This window comes from Gymnogyps californianus, chromosome 1 (assembly GCF_018139145.2).
Source record: "Gymnogyps californianus isolate 813 chromosome 1, ASM1813914v2, whole genome shotgun sequence".
NCBI classification, from domain to species: Eukaryota; Metazoa; Chordata; class Aves; order Accipitriformes; family Cathartidae; genus Gymnogyps; species Gymnogyps californianus.
In genome coordinates, this window is record NC_059471.1 from 93951419 (window position 1) to 93974705 (window position 23287).

Below are 23287 nucleotides of genomic sequence, written 5' to 3' on the forward strand. Positions count from 1 at the left end.
TTCCTGTAGTTATTACATACATTTTTCTACACGATTTGGATCAGCTCCACACATAAACAAAAATCAATACAGCCTGTTTTAGTTCTCATACATGGGATATTTATATTCAGTATACAATGTCTCTAGGACATATTTACACTTTCCCAATGGAAACTACATTTTGCACCTACATTTTGCTGTGCTGGTCCTGAATTAACACAAATAGCATCCGAGGACTAAAATCAGAGACTAATTTGTCAAGCTTTTGACTAGACCAAGAGCACGTTCCTCCAGACTAATCCGTTTCTGAAGCAGTCGTATGGTACTGTGACATGCTTATTTTTGTATTTCACCAATACATGTGAAAACCCTTTACAAAGATGTGTAAGTGGCATTATTCCCAGTGTCACCAAATATGCAGTAACTGAGGCACGGGAAAAGAGCAGACCAGTCTAACAGCACACAGCAGGTTAGGGGCAGAGTGCAGTTCAGCATTTTGGCTCAGCCACACAATCATCCCATCTCTGTTTTTTTCCACCTATGGTCCTGTTTTCCAAAAGTACTGACTGTCAAATACATCCTCCACTATTTACCTTACAATTATGCAAAGTAGTTTGGTGGAGAGTGGTTTTTGTTGGGTTTTTTTTTTAGAACTATTTCCTGTCCTTCACCCTAATCTCTATCCCATAGTTACCAAAAGACATTAAAAAAAAAGCCCATCAACTGTCTTGGGCCACTCTGTTGACAGGCTATATCACAGTGGCTCACGTTTTTCATGCTTGCTGTGAGCCAAATCAAAACTGGGAGAGCACGTGAGGAGTGTGAGCTAACAGGAATAGAAGTCCATCAGGTACTGCTGAAGTAATGAGTGATGACAGCACCCATCTCTGCAGCCTCCTTAGCTGCCTACCCCACTGCCACTGGTGCAGTCACAAGCATCACCTCCGACCACTCTCTGGTGGAAGCCACGCATGTTGGATTCACAGAGTCAGCCTCTGTCTCATTCACCTCCTCGAGAAATCCTCCTCCTTCTGAGCTAACAACAGCTTTTCCATAATCTCCCCTTCAGTGGTCTCATCCCCAAAATTTCCAACTTTTCTGTTCCACTTGTTCTTCTTATGCCCTGAGACCCTAAACTTCAAATTTTTTTTTTAAATTAAAAAAAAAAAAAAGCTTTTCCCACTTGCTCTAGGATCTCCTTAACTAAGGAGGAGGCCTCAGTTTTTCTGCAGAAGGGTTTAAACCTGAAGTTACTAGGAGAACACTGACTGAAGGAGCACAACAGGGGGGATGAAGACTCAGGTAGGCTGAGTTTTTACCCCAGCCAGCTAGGTAATCCTTCAGCAGATCAGTTCAAAGTATTTATGCCTCAGGTTTTCCACATACATAACGTGCAAACACACACAGCTGATTTCCTTTGTAAAGGGTGTTAAGACAAATACACTTTGCAACATGATCAAGAGGCTAATTTAAAAAAAAAAAAAAAAAAGGCAAAGCAGCTGTTTCAGGTATTGCAAATTGCCTGAGTTTTTCTGCAAATTTTTGTGGCTTTACAAACATGCTTGTCTTGAGTAAACAGCTGCGCATATATTTTTTTAAAAAGTGGCTAACAGCTAACAAATGCAGTTTAACGCACAAATGGAATACTGAAAAAGCCCTTCCTGTAGTGTCATTGCAGCTACGGTGGTCTACAGAGAGAAACAAAGCAAGGCTCCTAGGGAGGGGTAACACCTTTTACTAGACCAAATGATACCGTCAGAAAGAAAAACAAAAACAGACATGCTTTTCGATGCAGATGACTTGAAGAGCTTAGGAGGAACATCTGTTTAATCTAAAACATTATTATGCTTAGTCTAGAACTGAACGTGATTAGAAGAAAGTGGGTGAGGCAGGGTTTATAAGGGGGCAAATCTCTGGGTTTAGACCACCTGATATCACTGAAAAAAACCCCAGCTAACTTGAAAAGCTTATGTGCATGAAAGCACATCAAACAATACAATAAAGTTTTAGATCAAAGTTTGTTTATTTTTAAGTGAAGGCACATATTGGTTTTCAAAGGCTAAGCAGCTACATGGAGTATTTATGGAATATTAGGGCTGGATGGGGCCCCGAGAGGTCACACAAGCTGTTCCCTGCCTCAAGACAAGATCAGCCGTGTTCCTGAAGGCTTTGGGAATAAGAAAAGCTACAGGTTTCCCAGGCACCTGTTCTGGAGCTTCACCATCTGTACTAGGCTCTGTTCACCTAACTGAAATTTGAGTTTTTAGGTACCAGGACCTACGCAGTGGTTTTTTGTTTAATAGAAAGTTTGCACCAGTCCTCAGCGGTACAATAGCCTGCATTATCACTTAGTAGTAAAACATTTCAGAGACTCAATCCTGTGTTTGAAACCACTGGAAAACAGGCAGCACACAGAAATGGTTGAAGCCACAATGTTGCCTCTACAGCTAGGGCTACCGTTTGATCATTACAGTATTTGAGAAAACATATTAGGAATGACAATCATCGGAGAAGTGACACTACAGCTGTGATGAACACAGGAATTGCTGTATTTGGGAAGCCCTTCCTCATCAGATATGATCTGAGACAGCCATGCCAAGTGGCAGGAAGGAAAGCATTTTCTAGAGCATCGTTTCCCTCAACCCCTCAGTCCTGTTTAAACACCAGCCTCGGCTGAGCATTTCCTTCACAAGCAGCATGCAAAGTGACCGGCTGTACTGTTGCTTGCTGGTACACCAGCCAACAGAGCTGAGGATTCACCAGGGAGGAAGGGAAAAACTCTGTAAAAATGCTGTGGCCACAGAAAGTCTCAGTGATGTTTCTCTGGAAAGCTGAGCAAGTTGAAAAACATTCAGATGAAGACAAAAGGGTTTGGCAGGAGGTCGATTCCCCCCCACCCGCACCCCCCCCCAAACTGCAACGTTTTGTTTGCAGATGCCAAAGAGGATGAATTTATGTGTTCGCTTGCACTGTTTAGTGAGTATGTGTGCAAAGAAAAAACAATGCTGCTTACGTATGTTAACATCCGTTAAGAAAATTCATTTATTTATTTGTCACTGGGAAGTTTTATTTGCCGAGCAATGGGCCATACCCAAAATGCTGGACTGCACATATAAGGAGAAGCTCTGAACATAGCTACTCAGCCCATTTTTCCTTGCTTTGTCTTTTTCTACCCCCTTCCCCCCAATACCAACTTAAATAAGTATGCTAATGAAGAGCGAGCCTTTTCTACTCCAACGCTTTATACTCTTAGATTCACATTGTCTGATCTTCAACATTTGGCAGTAGCGCTTCCAAACTCAGGGCAGTTTTTAATATCTGTGTGAATGAGTCATTATGTTTCACTTACCCTGGTGACATTTTGGCTGACATGAGTATAATCCATTTTGGATCACCATATAAAATAAATTTATACAGAATCCATATTTTAACTACTTGCCTGCCCTGGCATGAATTGGCATTGTTATCTTCATGATCTCTGGAATTCTTTTTCTATGTGTCTGCAGAGGGTTACATTTTAAAAGGCAAAGAAAAATGAGCTTACCTAAATAAAGCTTTAGAGAAATATTTCTGCATGTGTTTGAAAGCAAAATTTTATACGGAGGTATTTTACTGGGAGGAACATAAGACATTTATGAAAACAGCAACATAGCTATAGCATCTGTGCTATCCTCTTTGTTCTTCATAAATGTCTGAATTACTTTATGACTTACCTCTTATAAGGCCCATTGATTCTTTGCAGAGAATCAATAACGTACAAGACACCAATGCCCAGTATTTTCAAGTAACCAAAATGATTACATTACAATTCTAGCACGTCCATAGATTAGTTTACTAAAAAGAAACACAGCTACCATTTAAAGTGACAAATTAAATGCTAAGTTTCTTTACTGTCTAGGCTTCTGAGGGATTTTGGCAGGAGAGGTGTATTGAGACAGAAGCAGACTTTTAAGAAAACAAACATAGTAAATGGAAGATTTACTGGTAGTGGCAAAAAAACTTAACCTTGCTGAATGGCAAAATCTCCTAAAATAGGGAAGAAAACCTGAATTTGCTTTATAAAGTCCATTCACTCATTCATCCAGCTACATAATTTGTTTCTGGAATGTACACGTTCATTTGTTAAACACACTTCACTTGGCATTTCAGGTAGCAGGTTAACCTGAAACGCGAACAATTTTATGGCGGAAAAAAAAAGTCATGAAAATCAAGTTCTCTTGCATGTACTTCTATACATTACCATCAGTAGGCGCAGGTTTTGAGTCAGCTTATCATTGATGGTTTTGTTAGGATGTATGAAGAAGAAAGAGAAGCTCTTCCTAGACTTTCATGACTTAACCACCTGATCTTCCAAGAGCAAAGGCAGTGCAAAAGTTACTTACTCAGGTGCATAAAAGAGTGGTGATCAGTACTTGGTCTAATTTCCATTGTTAAAAAAAGTAGAAATTAAATCTTGATCTAAAAATCCATGAGAAAAACCATGGAGCTGGATCACCAAGATTTTATAATCCATGAAAACAAAAAGAACGAAGCTTTCTCTCAGCAATCAGCTGATCCTCTTTAGCACATAAGCAAAGCATTCACCTTTATATCTATTGCGTGCATACACATCTTCGTCATCTTCAAGGGGTGAATATCCCGATCCTACAATACAAAATAGAGAAAAAAACTGCAGCAAGAAAGGAAATATAAATTAAGAATAAAAGAAAGCTTTGCGAAAAGACATGCAAGATTAGGATGCAATAATCTATGCAATGCCATCAGCACGGGCTTCTCTGAAGCTCAGATTCACAGCAGACCCAGTTTATAGTGAATTTGGAAGGGGCAAATTGATTTGATAATCAAGTGAAATAGTAAATCTCTCTCACAGCTCCTAGAACCATGTTGTGCAATGCCACGTTGCACATGTCAAGTCACAGCTCCTCTGTGATGGGAAGCCCACCTACCATGAAGTTGATCTACTGAGCAGAGAGAACAGATGAAGGGGCACATCAAAGGTTTCACTATAAAGTGGTTCCATAGCATCAGTGGCTGTTAACAGCCATCAGGCCAAACAGCAGAAGTAAAATGTGCATAACTCAAGAACAGCCCTCTTTTACAACCTGTATGATCTTCATACCAAGAACACAACACTGAGGTACACTGCCTGCAAACACAAGTTACACTCAAATCAAAAACACAGTCTGGTATCAAGCAGTCTTCTGGGGTTGTTCAAAATAAAAAGACAGTATAGTTTTGTACTTTTAAAAACCCGTGCAACAGTTAAAAGCTTAAAATAAAGGTAGAAACTTCTTTATAAAAACCAGAAACCATTTGGAGCACCACCATTCAAGTAATTAATCAATAAAACAGTCAGCAAGAAAGCCTTCAAAATATCCTTAAGTGACATTTATTTAAAATCAATGGCTTCAGAGCATGAAGTCTAGTCTAAATTCTAGATAAGTCTTCTTCAAGAAGAAGGGCTCACGCAAATTTCCCCTCTGAGAAATCTTTCTAAAAACCTTGCATGCAATAGGCAGGTACTAAGGAGGCTCAGCACTATGCTACAGGAACTTCTCACACATGGTATCTCAAATTACAGCTATGGGGATATTTCACCACCATTTGTTGAGGTCTGAGACCATGGTCTGTACAAGCTGCTGCTTAAAGTTAGGCTAAATTAAATAATTCAGGCACCTCAATAAGCTACTAATTTCACGTGCAAAGCACACAAATTTTCTGCAGAAATCAAACCCAAGAGATGTTAATGGCTAGGATGATTTAGCATAAGGGTAAAAGAGCTACCAAAACAACATTTGACTCCCTAACATTACTGCCAGCATCTGTCAACAGATTCCACTTCTTATAAAAACCCAAATAAACTGCCCAGAAACCAGTGAAACTTTACTTCTTACTCTACCAGCCTCAGGAAAACCCAGGAGAGAAACCCAGCCCACGTATCCACAGTTGCTCCATGGGAGTAGCTTTAGCGCATAGGGTCCATCTACAGAAGGGCAGTGCCCTCCACTGCATCAGCCACAGCACCGCTCACAAGGGCTCGGACCGCCCGGAGATGAGACTCTTTGCATCTCCCATGACCCTTCCCACCGCATTACTTGCACGTTGGGCGCTAGCGCCCAGGACCCGCAACCAGCCTGGAGCACTCAGCAGCTCCTTCTGGGAACCGCAGGGAAGTGGCAGATGCATGCGCTCCACGTCACACCAAAATCTTGAACCAATACTGCAGCTATGTGAACCATTTAGGCTCCTGCATGTGAAAAATCAAGAGAGTTGTGTTCACACATACCATAAAAATAGCAAAAATCCACAATTCACCTTGGGCCCAATTCAAAGCTTGCTGTTATCACTGGGAATCCTTCCACCAATTTTCAGAAGCCTTTGAGCTGGGATCTGATGAAGTACACTTCCAAACAGCTTCTCCCCTGAAACAGAGGGCTTTATATATAGCACAGGCTTCCTATCACTTAGGAGCCATTTCTCTGGATTTTTTTATATTTATTGTTGTGGTTGAATTTTTGATGCCTAAACACTGACATCTGAGAAACTTCTCAACATAGAAACGTTAAACTTTGTTGCACTTGCAAGTCTGACTGTGTAACATAAAGAGCAAGCTGTGATCCCTGAGGGCTTCGTGAAGAACTTGATATGTAAATGAACACCTCTCTAAGCATCAATTATTCTGTCAGAAATGGGGATACTCTTAGCTAATTACTCAGTTTGAGGGTTATAAAACTGTTATCTCAGTGTTATCACTCAATTGTCCAAATTTTAGTGTGCAGTGACTTTAGCATTTAAAATCAGTAAATGTTAGAGCTACGTGAGCTCTTATGTATTTACCTTTCCTTAGACAAGAAATAATTAAATGCTTTTGAAAGTCTTCTAACAAAAATTGGCCTGAAAGAGTTATTCACTACTCTTGCCCTGAAAAGAGGCTCTGCTCATGGAGTTTGACATCTCCCATTTCCAGCTCATTTTCTAGCTCGAAATGAGAAGCAAGTCAGGTTTCCTTCCTAACAAGCACCATTTTGTTACTGGTAATAACCACAACAGGCCTGGCTTGGGGAACCACGGGAGGGTTCGTCCTCACGCTACCCTGGGAGGGTCTCGCTCCCACTTTCCGGTGGCCTCTTCTCACAGAGAGCCCACTGGCCGGCGCCGGTCTCAGCGGGGCCGGCAGAGCCTCCGCAAGCTGGGGCCACCAAGGGCAGTTTGGGCATCACCCACCAGCCCCGGCCACGCCACGGAGAACCAACCTAATCCAGAGGGCTTGTCCCTGAAGAGCTGGGCTAGCTCTGGGATGATGTTATCTACAGCACCGTGCCACTGCCCCGGGCACTGCAGCACCACCTCACCCAGAGGTGCTGGATGTTCTCCTGTCTCCACATGCCCTTCTTCACACGTGCCTGGACCTGGTACTCTCCCCTACCCCTCTCCATATTCACCCACCCGCATTGCTCTGACAGACCTGTCCTTACCGCACCAGGCACGTACGGCCATGTTAGGCAGCAGCCCGCCAGCAAAGCTGTCCCGCTTCAGCAGATGGCTTCTGTCCCGGCAGCCATGAGGCCTGACCTGGCGCCTCATTCCCCACTGGTGCCACCCCATGAGCAACCCTGAGCAAATCGCCATTTCATCTTCATTTTCTCAGCCACAAAACAAAGTATTTCTGCTTCACATACGTTCAAAATTAGCTACCAAGCCACGTAAGGACAAAGCATTGTTCTGTGTTCGAAGTGCTAAAATTATCACAGTATAAAAACTGGGTATTTGAGGAAGAATGACAAGAATAACAAGCTGCTTTACAGATGTCCCACATCATGGTTCAGGGTATAGCAGGTTCCTGCAAAAACCAGCTATGGATTTTGTTCTGGCAGACGACAAGCAAAATGCACGAAAAAACACTTCCATTTTAAGATTAATCTATTATGAGATTAATCTATGGACTTAGACGATTCTGTTTATGTTAGGAAAAAACATTTCTTCATTCACAAAATAACCACTATGTTTTTATAACCGGGGGATGCATAGGAAAGCTTTCTTTTTACATACATTTTATTAGGGCATAGAGTTTTAATGAAACTACATGCAACATAGTAGAAAACATGTAGCAGTGTCTATCACCATGAACCCAATAGTCTGTGCCGAATGAATAAATCCAGGGATACGACTGCCAGACAGGGCAGGAGGAGCTACAACAGTAAGCCGGTAAGCCTTCTGACGAAGGAAAAATCCTCGTACAAGAAGAATTCATTATTAAGAGAACACATTTACTTTTAGTGTTCAAACTGGTAAGCTAATGGGACACTCAGACACACAACAGTTACCCATTTGTGCAAAACTTAAATCAGACCATTTCGGGATCAGTTTTGCCTGTGTTTTGTGGTTGCCAAATCCACTCCAAGTGTCCCGATGCCAGCCTTCAAACCAATTCTCATTCAGCAAAACACTTAAGTATCTCCTGAAATGGACTCACCAGCCCCAAGGAGGCCACCTGTTTAACCCTAAACCCACTCAAAATTGATTACAGATGTTTATGTTCAACATCAAGCATCTGATGAAGTACTCCGCTGCTTTACTACCACAATCTACACCCAGTGGAGGCTGCTATTCTCAGTTTCTCGTGACAGCTCCATTTCCACACTTATAGCCCACCATTTGCTCTCCTGGCCAGGGGCCTTGGTCAGCTGAAAAGAAAGGGAAGGAAGCGGAGCATATAGCTGCATTCATGAATGAGCACAGATTACAATGACGTTCACATTTGCACACAATACAAGATAGATAAATTAAACAGACACAGCCAAACAGGCATTGAGCAAGATACTTTCTATATTTCTAGGATCTGATCATCCTCCCCTTTGCCTGTTAATAAGTCTGCAAAAGCTTTGAGAGTACTTCCATTGCTACACAAGAGCAACAATCAATTTGTCGGTGTTTGCTGAGCCAGAGAAGGAAGACAAATGCTATCAGATTGCAGAGGAAGTTTTAAGACGACTTCTGCTGTGCCTCAGTTTTGCTCAAAACCTGACTTTCTTAACTACATTACTCCTTTGTGCACCGCAGATCCCTGAGCAGACAGAAAGACACTATTCCAGACAAAAAGATCCCAAACTTCACCACACTTGTCAGGCACACCAATTCAGGCCATGGCAGGCAAAACCTCTCTAATGGGTAGGTAACCTCCACAACAAAACCTTTCAGATATTACATGGTATTAACCTATAATTGGAAAACAATCTTTCCATTCTGCCTTACCACCTCAAAGATCTCCAGAACTGGAAGAACTATCAATAATTGCTTAGCCATCTCGATCCTACAAACAACAAAAAACTTTGCACATTCTCCAACCTGAAACCAGGCATTTTCTCACTGGATCATTTAATTCTGACAAGCAGCAGCACGGCAAGGCTTAAAATAATAATAGAAACGCACAAAAGAAAAATCAATACCAGTAGAAGACTTAAAGGTTTCTTTAAAAAACAAGTTAAAAGGAAAAACAAAGCACCAATAAGTGATAAACACAACATTAAAGCCTGCAACCACATATAAACCTTAGCAGAGTTATTCACTGTAAGATCTTCACCAGGGTCGCTGGGATAACCTGCATGGACAAAGGGAATGAGGACTCTGGTGCTCCACTGTCTGATGCCCCTGGTAATGTGAGTGATTGTACATGGGCAAATTGAGGGTCATGCACACAGGACTCTTCTCCCCATTGCAAAGGTTCACCCATGCAGGTCTGCTGGCAGAATCAGGGCACAAGAACATAATGCCAAGGTGGGCACTGCATACGCAGGTGTGTACATGAAAAATATTTAACATGCTATTGTGCTATAAATCCTTTATAATTGAGAAAAAGGAATGTGGGCTATAAGAGGCAGAATAGCTATGCAAACTTGTTTTTCCCAGGACTGACGGGAATTTCTTAACTCTTTTTGAGTTGGATCAACTGAAAATAAGCTATAGACAACAACAGTATAGTTCATTAAACCAATCAGAAACTTTTTACAGTTTACTGCCCTGAGACAGGACAAGTTCAGGCACTTAAGTACAAGAGGCTACAGCACTTAGCCTGCAATAAGGGTTTTTTTCTGAACAGCAGTGCTCTCCTCCCTAGTTTAGCACCAGACAGACTGAAGAATTTCATATCTACTGTACTGACAGTCCTGCAGAATACATTAATAAAAGCTCAGATTTTTTAGGCGATACTATTTTGTCAATTTACACCACTGAGTTTCTTAAGCCTTTTTTTCCTTTCTCATGCTCTTTTGCTCAGGGTTTATAAGGATTACCTAAAATTGAGGTACATACTGTAAAAATCAGCAGCACAAGTCAATGTTCCAGTTTAATGCTCTACTGAAGCTTGAAGTCTCAAATACAGCGCCAATTTGGTCGACAGCTGGTTGAATGTGAGCCGGCAGTGTGCCCACGTGGCCAAGAAGGCCAACAGCATCCTGGCTTGTATCAGAAATAGTGTGGCCAGCAGGACTAGGGAAGTGATCGTCCCCCTGTACTCAGCACTGGTGAGGTCACATTTCAATACTGTATTCACTTTTGGGCCCCTCACTACAAGAAAGACATTGAGGTGCTGCAGTGTGTCCAAAGAAGGGCAACGAAGCTGGGGAAGGGTCTAGAGCACAAGTCTTATGAGGAGCAGCTGAGGGAACTGGGGTTGTTCAGCCTGGAGAAAAGGAGGCTGAGGGGAGACCTTATCGCTCTCTACCACTACCTGAAAGGAGGTTGTAGCGAGGTGGGTGTTCGTCTCTTCTCCCAAATAACAAGCAATAGGACAAGAGGAAATGGCCTCAAGTTGTGCCAGGGGAGGTTGAGATTGGATATTAGGAAAAATTTCTTCACCGAAAGGGTTGTCAAGCATTGGAACAGGCTGCCCCGAGAAGTGGTTGAGTCACCATCCCTGGAGGTATTTAAAAGACAGGTAGATGTGGCGCTTAGGGACATGGTTTAGTGGTGGACTTGGCAGTGCTAGGTTAACGGTTGGACTCGATGATCTTAAAGGTCTTTTCCAACCTAAACGATTCTATGATTTTACTTAAATATGTATTTCAGAAAAGATCACTGCATTTCCAACTTTTTGGACATTGCTGGGAAATGGAGACCAGAAAAAAACAACCCTAAAAATACAGTGATAATCTCCAATTTCAGCTGCATGGCAAATTTTAGAGAATAACCAAAAGGAAAACAAAGTGGAAAAAAGAACAAAACCAAAAAACAATTGTAATGACACTCTGTGTTGAGCGCAGAGAAACAACGTGAGTTAAACGAGCTTAGATGGCATCTTCTCTGGTCTGCAGGCACTGGCTACTCTTGATACTGAGAGGAAATGAAAGGCTCATTCCACATGCAATCTATCCTTCAAAACAGAGGAGAGAGCTTGGGAATTCCTTCCATATTCAAACAGCTAATCAGTTTAAGCATGCGTAAGAAGAGGATGACCAGTTTCCACCAATAAGTCTGTAACATCTGGATTTAGTTCCTCCAATGTTTTGCCTCAGAGTTTGATGTTCCACAGTACCTGAAGCTGTATCAAAAACATGAATATAAAAACTTTGCTTTACGTGCAGCAGACTGTAGAGCTTCTTGCAGTATGGCAGGGCTAGGTCACACTAAGACCTCAGAAGTCTGGAAGATGTACATGAGGAGGCAGAAGAAGCACCAAAAATGGTCACGACCTTCACATTAGAGGACTTTATTTTGTGTATAAAAATACTTGCACTCATTTTACGATGGTAGTAAAAATGGAAAGCCAGGTTTTTCATCTCATTCTTTACTGGTTGAACATTACACCCCAGTTCTGCAAAGCTCATGCTTAAACGCCATTGGCTTCGGTGGGACTTCAGTATTTGTTTGAAAACTGCCTGCACACTCAGGTGTTTCGTTGCATCTGGTCTGTAAGGCTTAAAAAAAAAAAAAAAAAATATATATATATAAAATTTATTTTGTTACAGAAATCAAAGCAGAACAAATAGCAGAGGAAGAGTCAGCAAAATCAATTAATAAATAGCCAGAGATAGTGATTTGCCTTGAACCTTCCTACAGGTGGGTTGATATAGAAATGCAACTGATATTAATGAACATGTTTAAATGTAGAGAATCTAATGGCAACTGCTCATATTAAGCAGGTCTTCAACACACAGAGTAACTCAAAAGATATCATTTGCCCTCCTCTTTCCTCAAAGGATGTTCCCACTGGCCACACCACTTTTCAGTCCCCTGCTTGACTCAATCGGTAGTCCCAACTGTCTTTGCAATGCATGGGAAAGCAAGTTAAAGCACAGAAACCCGACAATCTTGTATTCAGCAAGAGTTGTGCTGAACTGAGAAGTAGAGGATATCGAGACAGTCATGGTATGTTCCTGAATCCAAATGCAGCTCACTCATCCAGACCAAGTTAATAATCCTATGTGCAGTTTAGTAGCCCAGATGATTAACTTCCAGAGATGTTTAGAAATTTCCCTGCCTGTATTTATGGAAATACACACGTGGATAGCACAGATTTGAGCTTCCATGCACACCCACAAGCTCCACGCCACTGTTGTGCTTCTATTCCTTGCAGGTGTAAGGTCTTTCAGGCACAGAAAGTAATCCCATACCAAGAAGATCCCTCAGGGCTATACACAGATTAATTCACTGTGTCTCAGTATTGATTAAGATGCAAACACCATGTTTTAAAGCACAGGTTTTAACTTGCTTCAAGAGAGATGCCTCATACAAGATTCCATCAAAGAACATTCTTTGGAAGTCGTCACAATCAAAGCACAACTGAAATGCAGAACAGAAACCTTCAGAGTCAGCAAGTTCAAAAGAGGTCAGAGATGTTTGAAGTTTGCATGCCAGCAGTAGCTTATGCTTTGTGAAATAAAAACGTCCAATTACACAGAAATCACGGATCTGATTAGGAAAATGCAGGCACAGGTACTTTTCCCAAAAGATAATCTCTTCCCTCCTCCCTTGCCACTGTGACCCAATGTGACCATGAAGAAACTCTGCAGCTGACACCAAGCCATGAAGGTGTTTCAAAACAGATTAATTACACATGTTGAGAAAACTATCGCTTTACATAGAAGTCAGCTAACAAAATAAAACTCATTTCATGTGCTGGCAAATACTGTGTGACAAAGAAAACACTACTGCTGGCATAAGGTGTCTCATTCATTTCAATGAAGTCACCTATCCAGCAGTAGGCAGCCATGCCCATGCAGTTTACTCTCACAAAAATCAGTGGTGGGATGGAAACTGCATGGACGCAGAAGTTCGTGTTAGTCCAGAAAAGCTCTGTAAAGTACAATTCAGCTCTGCTGCCTTTTATGTATACATGTAGATATCTTAGATACAGCAAATCCAAAGCAAAACACTTTCCACCACTGATTTTGGTTTAGTTTTCCCTCTCCAGACTGGCAATAGAAGTGGAAGTTGTTCAGGTGGCTCTGACTCAACCCAGGCAGAAGTCCTGCAACCCAGCAGCAGTCAAGGGAAAAGCTGGCAGACTTAAGGAGAGGCTACAAACACCTTTGCCAACACACGCGTATGGTCCAGGAACCTTAATGCAGTCGCAGGCTGATCCCAGGTATCTTGCTCCATTGCAAATGCATTTGCTTTTACTATAATCATGTGTTTAGTGTAAGGGTGAGCACTGTATTCAAATACTGCCTGAAGGTTACACACATAAAATGACCAAAGGCCTTGGGTAATTGTTTTTTAAATACTATTCACCTGAAGCTATTAAAAAAAAAAAAAATCCTTCATGAAAATTGTGTCCTTATATTCAATGAAAACAAGTGAGGCATTTCCAGAATCCTAATTCTGGAAATTCTGGTTTGCTCTGGATTGCTCTTGTGACGTGACATTTTGAGTGTTTCAAATGGAAAGTGAGGATTTCATCAAGTCTTGCTTAAAATGCAATTTCAGAGTTGTAAAATATCAAGTAGATGGGCTGTGGAGGTCAAGCTGGGAGCTTGGCTCAAAGGGAAAAATCTGAACATTACGTACATGAACAGTGCTCTTGTGAAATGCTGATTTTCAGCATGACCAGTGATGGGGTTTTTTTTTTTTTTTTTTTGGACTCATTGCCAAATCAAACATTTAAACAACTAGGTGCAGAGAAAGAGGAAGAAGTTAGCCTCCGTGATTTTTTAAGCTCTCAAGAGAAGGCCCAAGAGCATCCGCCCTCCCTTTTAAAGTGCTTGACCTGATAAGGATCTTGCAATAAACTGAAATCCAGCAAAACAAAATAAAAACCCCCAAAAGACAGGCAAATGAAAGAAGTCCCTGAATATTTGGAATGGCAGCTAGTTATGTCAGCAGGAGACCAACAGGGAGGACATTGGAGAAAAATGTTTCATTTGTTCAGGCCATGAGGAACTGAAAGTTTTGTTTTTGCTTAAGGAACTCTTCAATAAATAATGCTAAAAAACCTAATGGCAGTATCTCTCTTTATGATCCGGAACAGTCACAGTACCACACACTGTTACCAAAGAAAGGACGAAAAGCATTATCAATACTAAAATGTAAATCAATTCAGCTGAACAAAATGTACATTCTTTAATCAACAGGTTTAAGGAGAGTAAACACACTGCATTACATCTACATAAAATGGAGCTACCATAGCTGCATAATGCATAACAATATGTTTGCTATTCTGAGCACATATGTGGTCTAAGCCAGAGGTTAAGCATATCAGGAAAACAAAGCCTTCGTTATTTACAGCAGCTATGGGGCTGTGCATGGAAAATATAGACGGCTCTTGATATAAAAGAATTTGCACTCTGTGTCTGACAAACTACAAGAGGCTCTGCAAAGGCTGTCCACACGTTGCCCGTGGTCTGGACATCTCTAGGCATTACTGGTTTCTTTGCTGCTCTCACACAGCATCGTCCACCAGTAATACTTGTCTACAGCTAAAACCGGACTTTGTCCCATCCTGTCAGACACCAGCTCATCTCAATTATTCACAGCTTTGTCACCTGTCAAATGGACTACAATAGCCTAATCTACCTAAGCACGAAGTTCCAGGCAATAAAGAAATTCCAGCTATTTTATAACCCTGCAGCACGTGTCCGCCTGCCCTCTGTTTTCTCGGCTAGCTTCTCCCAGCACTTCTACTGCTGATGTACGTTTGGCCCTTTTCTCCACAGTTGTTCAGCAGCCTGAGCTGAGAATTGCCCATCTGCATCCTGCTAGCAACTCCTCCTCTTCTGCCAGGACTTCTGGAGACTGCGTGACCCTCTAGAGAAATGTGTGACCAGCACCCAGAGGCACTCTCTTTCCAAAGCTGCTTTGCTAATGGTCTTACTTACACATCCTAAAAATCAAACTGATGTGTTAATTTGGAGTCATGAGGAAATGATGGGCTGGCAGGGACCTTCAGAGCTTTCACCTCACTGGAAGCGAGCAACACAGGTCTGTTGACAGCATCGTTCAGCTATGCATACCTGGTCTCATCAGAGTTTCCTAAGAGCTGGGATGGCTGGAGCCCTCCAGGAAACCAGATAAGCTGCATACCGGTCAAGTCAACAGCCACCCTCACGCAACAGTTGCACTGACTAGTCTGCCTCCAGGCTACCTGAAAGGGTGAAAGACTACCTCAGCTGTTGGGATGAAACCCTGTTCAGATGAACACACTTTGATGCCGCCGTGGTTTCCATCCCTGATGGCAGGGGACACCTCCATCAGGACAGCAGATCTGAGGACGAGCCCTCGCCTGTGGCACGAACTCTTCTAGCACAAAGGGCTCTCACAGGCCATTGCTACCTTCTACGCTAACCAGAAGCAATTGGGTTTTTTTTTTTTTTTTTTAGACTTTTCTCATGAAATTTATGAAACTGAGTTTATAACAAATCAAGCCTGAATTACACATAAAGCCCTACATAAACAAGATGCTTCAGAGGCTTCTTCAACGGGGAAAAGATGAGAGGACAGGGTACATTGTGGGCAGGCGCACCATTAGATGCACTAGAAGGCTGCAAGATGGAAAAGCAAACTGAGACTCTGAAGAGGCAAACAAATGCTACCACTTATAGGTAAGATTGTTACCTTTCAATATCCAGAGAAATAATTCCTGTGAACATACTTCAATATGCTTTTTTCCCCCTATATTAAGATATTATAGGGTCTTTAATGTAGGCCTACGTTTTACGAACAGATTGAAAAGGCAGAAAAACAGGAGGCCACCTATAGAAGGCCAATAAGGGACTGAAAAGAGGTATTAATACTGGTAACTAAAAAGAGGTAGAACCACTAGTAACTGCTTAATTAAGTAAAGAACACTTAAGCTGAAAGTCTCCTTAATGACAAGTTCCAGTGGACTTTGGGATAACTTTCCAAAGGAAGAGACTGAAAACTAATCCTGATCTATTCTGAATCAGTGACAGATGGAAGAAATCTTTTTTTTTTTTTTAAATGCTGACACTGGAAACTGGCACATCTCAGTATCTAACTTCTAATGCTACAGCACCAGATACACTGCTTTCCTCTCTTCTCTTTATCCTTGAGTTATTTCTGAAGCTCTGCCATGTAAAAAATATTTTTCAGATTTTATGAGAAGACTAAAAGAAAGGCTCCCTAGGAAAAAAATCTCAGCTTTAAGTATCAGACACGACACCAACACTTGAAAACTAGCATCAGGAGCTGCCTGTAATCCATAGGAAACTCTCCAACAAGTTCCTAGAAAACAGAAGGGGAGCGGAAAAATGTGAAGTTAGTGACTGTGATCTCCTCTTGCTCTTTAGTAAGCAGGGTCACACAGTGTCAGAAGCAACAGAACAACTGTAAACCCTATGCTGGCAGCGAGCTCCCCTGAGGATTTCTCCCCTGTGGACTTTTCCCCTGCGCAACTTTTCTTTACCTTCTCTGCTTAAGTCACCACTTAAAAAAAAAAAAAAAAAAAAGTATCTTCTGTTGTGGCTCATTATCCTCAACTGGCTCAAGCAGGACTTCTCTCCAAGTTAGCTTCAACTTGCCAGCCTGCATTTGCTCACTAGTTATCTTCTTATGCATAAACATCACTGCAGTCCAGGGGAAGTCTGTCACAGCATACTTGATGTCTCACTTCCATGTGAGCAGCTTCCTTTCAGAGAAACCAGAAGCATAAACATTGGTTTACAAAGTCCCTGCTCCAGAAAATTTGTTATTTTATCCATGACACCTGCAAACACCCTGAAATCAGATGAAAACATTAAGGGCTGCTGGTATTAATACTGGAGGCCCTTCTTGGAAGAAAAATAGAGACTTCTAAGGACTCTACGACTACTCACGCTTTACTAGTGCTTTGCAAGGGTAGCATGAAGGAGAAAAAGCAGGCACAACACTAGGGAGGAAGAGCTGAAGGACCAACTCAGAGCCATGTAGGGCAGTTAGCAGGTCAAAAACTGAGCAAAGACAACAGAAAAACAGCTGGAACTTAAAAAAAAAAAAAAAAAAAAAAGAGGTGCAGAGGAACTTAAAATTTAATAGCAAACTAATCAATTGAAGGAAGACGTAAACAACTGCTGTCAAGACTCAGGAGGTAGGAATTTAATTTATTTCTGAAGACTAGTATTAAAAACAGCCTCAAAACAAACAGTATTTAATATGGAGTTCACAGCCAAAAGCACAGAAGTTGTATAAACCAACTGACGAGAATTGGCTTGCTCATTTTGTTGAAAATAATAAATGTTAATAGTATCCTAAGGTAGATTCAAAAGTTCTTTTGCTACAGCAAGCATAAAATAATGCTGATTAGATTTTAAAGGAACATTTGAGATACTCCCTCCAAACTCTTGCGCATTTTTCATTAATATTCACGTCAGTGGCAACTCCCAATTGGAAGGATATTCTCCGAGTTCTCACTTGCATTGAAAACAAGAGGGTAAACAAGTTTCCTTCTGAAAGAGTGGTTACCAAGGTCATTTGTAAGGATATTGGCTTAGACGCTCCAGTTTCACTAATGATACATGCATATCACAGAAGTATTAAAAAAAAAAATACACTGTATTGATGGCTTTTGATACAATAGACTTTGATCTTTTGGTGATTCTTTTAAATTATATCTGCTGAAATTACATGATTCGTGAGAAGCATTAGCTTTATATTAAAAAAATAGAGAGTGTGCCATACTGCTAAAGACAATGCTCAGAAACTTCAAATGCCCCAAACTAGAAAGTAAATAAAAAGAAATCAACATAAAATTAAATTTCCTCAGTCATTGGAACCCTAACTGCTGGTTTAAGGCAAAGAGAAACTTGGCAATACCAATATAGTAACTTAAACAAAATTAATGACCCCAACACACTGAAGTCACATTTTCAGAATTACACCCTGCTCCTTCAGGAGAGGGAAAAGGGCAGTGAAAATCCACTGCCACTACCAGAAACAGCAGAGGTGACTGGAGCACCTAAAATGGGACCCTAAAAGAAACCTTTTTGGAGAGAAGAATGTGTACATGGCCAACCTGTAGGTTTTTCAAAAGGTATGAGCTTGAAGCTGCCCAGGGAAGTGGGTGAGTCACATCCCTGGAGGTATTCAAAAGACGTGCAGATGTGGTGCTTAGGGACATGGTTTAGTGGTGGACTTGGCAGTGTTTGTTAGGTTAATGGTTGGACTCGATGACCTTAAAGGTCTTTTCCAACCTAAATGATTCTATGAAGACAGAATGGAAACATGATTTTTCCTAGTCCTTGCAGGGCTTCTCCTTCCCCCTTGGTAACCCAGTCCCAGCTTCAGCAGAGCCTCCGCACCACTCAGCCAGGCAGCGAGCAACCCGGGAAAGCAGAAACCAGAAGTGCATCCCCAGCTAGTGCAGGGCAACAGAGACAGTGACCATACGCATCTACCTCTCTCCTCCTCCCACCTGCACCACATCATTACCAAATATCCAGCAGCACCACTTTCCTTCTCCCCATCCCTCCCATCCTGCGAGGCCAAGAGCAGATACTGAGAGGCTGTGGCCACCACCATGGTCCTCAGCAAGAAGGATGATACCCTGTCTCCTTCAGCTCCTGGAAATGCAGCGGCAGGTCCAGCCCCAGCCTGCTGGCATCAGGACAGAGCATGCTGGGAAGCAGAAGGGCTAAGCAGGGAAATAGGAAGTCGTGCTGTATTTGGTGCAGCTACGTTACCTAAGGATGGCCACGTTTTGGGTCCCTTTTGTTAAGGGGAGGCTGACGCCTAGCATTGATGAACATCTGGCAGGAATGACCAGCTCGAGCAAGCAAGCTGGCAAACAGCTTCAAATTACCAAGGTCAAGGTTCACTTAACATAATTAGGATATAATCCTTTAATGGCCAGTTCTATGAATTTTAGTTGTCCACAAAGGCAGTTTAGTACTGAAAAATTGCTCACGTTTCATAAACGTCCTGGAGATGGCAACTAGAGGCTCTCAGAAAGAACAACCCAAACTCATAGCAGAACAGACATTTTTAAATAACAGATTTATGGATTTGTTTGTATTCTTGTCACACCAAGTTTCTTCTGAGTGTCAAAATATTATGCTATTCAAAGAAACTGGGGACAGGCGGCAAAGATCTGTTGTTTTGTCTCGTAAAGACAGGATAGGGATGCCATCATATTCTCATGAGATTTCAGGGCTTGCCATTTAAGGCAGACTGACAACCTGCAAGTTTGTCATACAGACTGAAGATTTGGACATAAAAAGGGAGCATGTCAAACACACTGGGAAGAAAAAAAAAAATTAATAATCCACACAAAAAGTACTAAGCTAGTAATAATTCTCACAGAAAAATGAAACCATTGCCTAAATCATTACTAAGAACTAATACATTGTAAATAATGCAGAATTTAACCCAAAATCCAGCTGGAGGTCAAACACGTGAGACATATCACTCCTCGTAACGCTCACAGCAGCTCCAACCCTGCCAGCCCCTCGCCCGTCGGGGCCCCTGGCTTGGCCTCGGAGCCACCCTGTCCCTGCAGTGGGAGCTGGTCCCCATCCCAGCTCTGCTCGCTGCCTCCGGGCTGCTGGGGGAGGTCCCTGTCCCGCTGCCAGCCCTCACAGCACCAGGACAGCCCTAACCCTGAAGTCTTCTACGCAGAAATGAGAAATCTGAAAGACCCCCTCCCTCCTTCTTCTTTTTAAATAATCGAAAAATATCAGTTCCACAGTTTTCTAGGTATCTCAACCAGGCACGATGTTTCACAGAAAAAAAATATAATCTCTTCAGCTGGAGAGCCTGCATAGCTTTCGGGAAAAGCCTTAATGATTTGGACCACCCAGACACAAACATAAAATTAAATGCTCAGGTTCCTTGATTTAGTGCTCTCACCTTCCATTTGCAAATCTGACCCTGTGTCACTAAAAACGGTGAAAGATTTGACATGGATTTCCACTGCAGATAGACCAAATAATAACCAAAGGATCCACATACTTGCCTATCCACAAACGTGCGTTTGAGTTTTGTTGATTTCTTTTCATGATTTAAAGTTTCCCTTCTTTCTTAGGAAATTTTACTATGATATGCAAAATTGGAAACATACTGTACAGTCAGTTTCACAGTGCGGTGTGTCTCCTGTGCAAAAGACAATCAGCATTACTCCCCCACTGTTCATATATAGTCCTGTACCGGGTTTGTTACATTCAGCATAAACTCCTAGCAGCAGGCAAGGGGTTACACAAGCTGTACACGGCAGCTATCCAGTCATTTGCCTCTCACCACTCTGCCCCTCTGCAACGGTCAGGCTCTTCGGCACCTCTTATTTGCAAAGGCACCAGTTCAACAGCAGCCTGAGACAAGTCAACATCTGCCAGTAAGAAATCAGGCCAAGGGCAACCTCCACCAAGACCTCACAATAAGCTCCCTGATTCCAACTCCCTCACCCAGCTCACTAAGAACAGAAATCGTTTTCTGGGAAAAAGCAGCTATATTACAGGTCATTTCAACCCTCCCTTGACAACCCGCCGCCTCGGCAAGAAGCTGTTAGCAGGACCAGTCCGTCAGCCAGCTCCCTAATGTAAAGCTTGCTCCAGCCTTCAGAAATTTTCAGGAGCTTGTTACAGGGCTGGAGCACTCTCATTGCAGGTGGCTGACAACTAAAAGCCCAGAAGAGATGCAATCCTGTACGAACTTGTAAGCTTCTGTATGCCGTGGAGCCTGCCAAGCCTTCCTCCTCCCCGGCTCACACACACACACACACACACACACACACACACAGAGTATCTCACTGCGATGGCAGGGATTCCTCATAGCTCCTTCCACAGTGGAAACTAGAAGTGACTAAGTGACTAAGAATTAAATAGGACAGTTTTAAAAGAACTGTTTGAGCAAACATAATCCAAAACATAAATTGCTGCATCAGCTCTCACAAGGGCTTAGGAGGAGGGTGATGAGGAGAAGAGCCTGCAGTTAGCTGAACAGTACTGGTGCGCGAGGCTTTCCAGTTGAAGTTTATTTAAATTGTGCAATAACTAATCTATGCAGCCATGAGGTCTTATTTATGTCTTCCCTTCGCACACTTCTGTTGCCATCTGTCAGTCCCACTTACCACAGTGTCTTCATCCAAGAAAGACCGAGAACATTTTGGAGGGCACGGCTTCCTGTGAACTGGAACCTTGAGAGCCATCAGGCTCTACACCACAAAAACCATTAATAATACATGAATTTACTCTCATGTGTCACGTACTACAATATGATTTTTTTCTGTTCCCCGCCCCACCTTCTCATGGTCTTCGTGCAATAAAGAATAGCTTTGTTAAAGGCAGAAGAGTAAAGAGAGACCACGGTTGTGCTTTAGAGATGACCCACTGCGAATAAATCAAACCCCATTTTCATTGTGAGGGGCTTACAAACATGGAAATATTTCATAACTCAAATGGAGGACTTATTTTCAATTCCTTTGTACTGATCTGTTTTGGCAAACCAGTTTACTCTTCCAACAGGGAAATCAGCTATAAATCAATCATATTATCTTTCTGATGAGTTACACAGTCTTTTATTGCACACACAATATATGTGTTTTTAATGTATGTTATAAAATGAGTCAGACATTTTAGCTATAAGTATGCCACATATTAAAGATCTCCCTACAAACCAGCAGACAAAAATATTGCAAAAGGATGATTTTGGACAAGAATAAAACAAAAGAACTTCCAGGGCTGCAGTGCACGTTCTGCGCTGTTACTGGTATCTAGGAGGTCTGAAATGCCTTGGAGCCATCTAAAGATACAGTTTAATATTCTTGGTTTTGACATTCAGTTGGAGAGAGGCACAGAATCCCCAATCGGAAGCACTTCTCTTAAAAACAGAGCCAAAAAACAATTCAGGTGTTCGTATGTTCTGAAAAGATGCCAAGTTGTCAGCCAATTAACCACTGCAAGCTTCTAGTGTGCTGGTGGAAAGGACAAAAAGGTATTGGTGATACCAACAGCACGGCTGGCATTTATACAAAAGTTGCCTTCCCTTACTACAGAACTACTCAGCATTTGATGCATTTAACTGGAAATTTCCTTAAACTCAAAGTCAAAGCAAGTTTACAGTTACGGTTATCTCCCGTTTCTCCCAGACACTTATTTCCTATCTCATTATGATAAATGCCAAGTACCAATGAGAAACTCAAAATGTGGTTCCTGATACCTACCGAAATGAAAACACAGCCAGAAGCTATAACTGAAGCAGTAACGAGGGCAATGGAAAGACTAGCCAGAAGAGCACACAGGTATGCCCAGAACCACAACCAGGCACAGGTCACCCCTTTTCAGCTTTAAAGAGACCCAAGAGCAACCTGTAGCAGTTCCATAACTAAACACACCCACACTGTTTTACTTAATATGATGCACTGCGCATGCAATAGCAATAATAGTACTTGCTCCTTATATGAATGTTTTCAGTTAAAGCTCTCCAGACAAACCATATTACAAAGGGGATGCAGACACAGGCTAACCAGCTGCCTTAATGTCACAAAAAGAAATCAGTGGTACAAAGCTGAAGCAAACTACCAGTCAGATGCCTTCACAAAAAACACCTTCAGCAAGTCATTCCTTTTTTCCTTACTACAGTAATAAGAAAGGTACTCCCTTTCAGCACAGGACACTCGCATCCATTCCTTTCCCAGAAAAGCAAAGCATGGGGAAGACCTTTTTATTATTTGTCGGGTTGGGTTTTTTATTTAAACATTTCACTGCCACTGTAACTCAGCGCCAGACATATTGTTTCTGGTATCTGCCTCTGGGCAGCTTAGAACAGTGAACGTCTGCGAACCAACATGTTTTTAATCTTCAAGAATAGCTGGATAGAGGCATGTTAATTTTGGCCTGTTTTACTTACGAGTGACACAGTATAACTAGAGAGCCACAATGGATGGACT

General features: G+C 42.0%; 1 protein-coding gene across 1 annotated transcript in view; it reads right to left on the minus strand.

Annotated features, from left to right (window-relative positions):
- SRPX (sushi repeat containing protein X-linked) overlaps positions 1-23287 on the minus strand; it is a 49388-nt gene that overhangs the window by 20788 nt on the left and 5313 nt on the right. The window contains exon 3 of the mRNA XM_050905377.1: positions 4564-4623. Coding sequence (XP_050761334.1) covers positions 4564-4623 — 60 coding nt within the window. The remainder of the gene's footprint in view (positions 1-4563; positions 4624-23287) is intronic.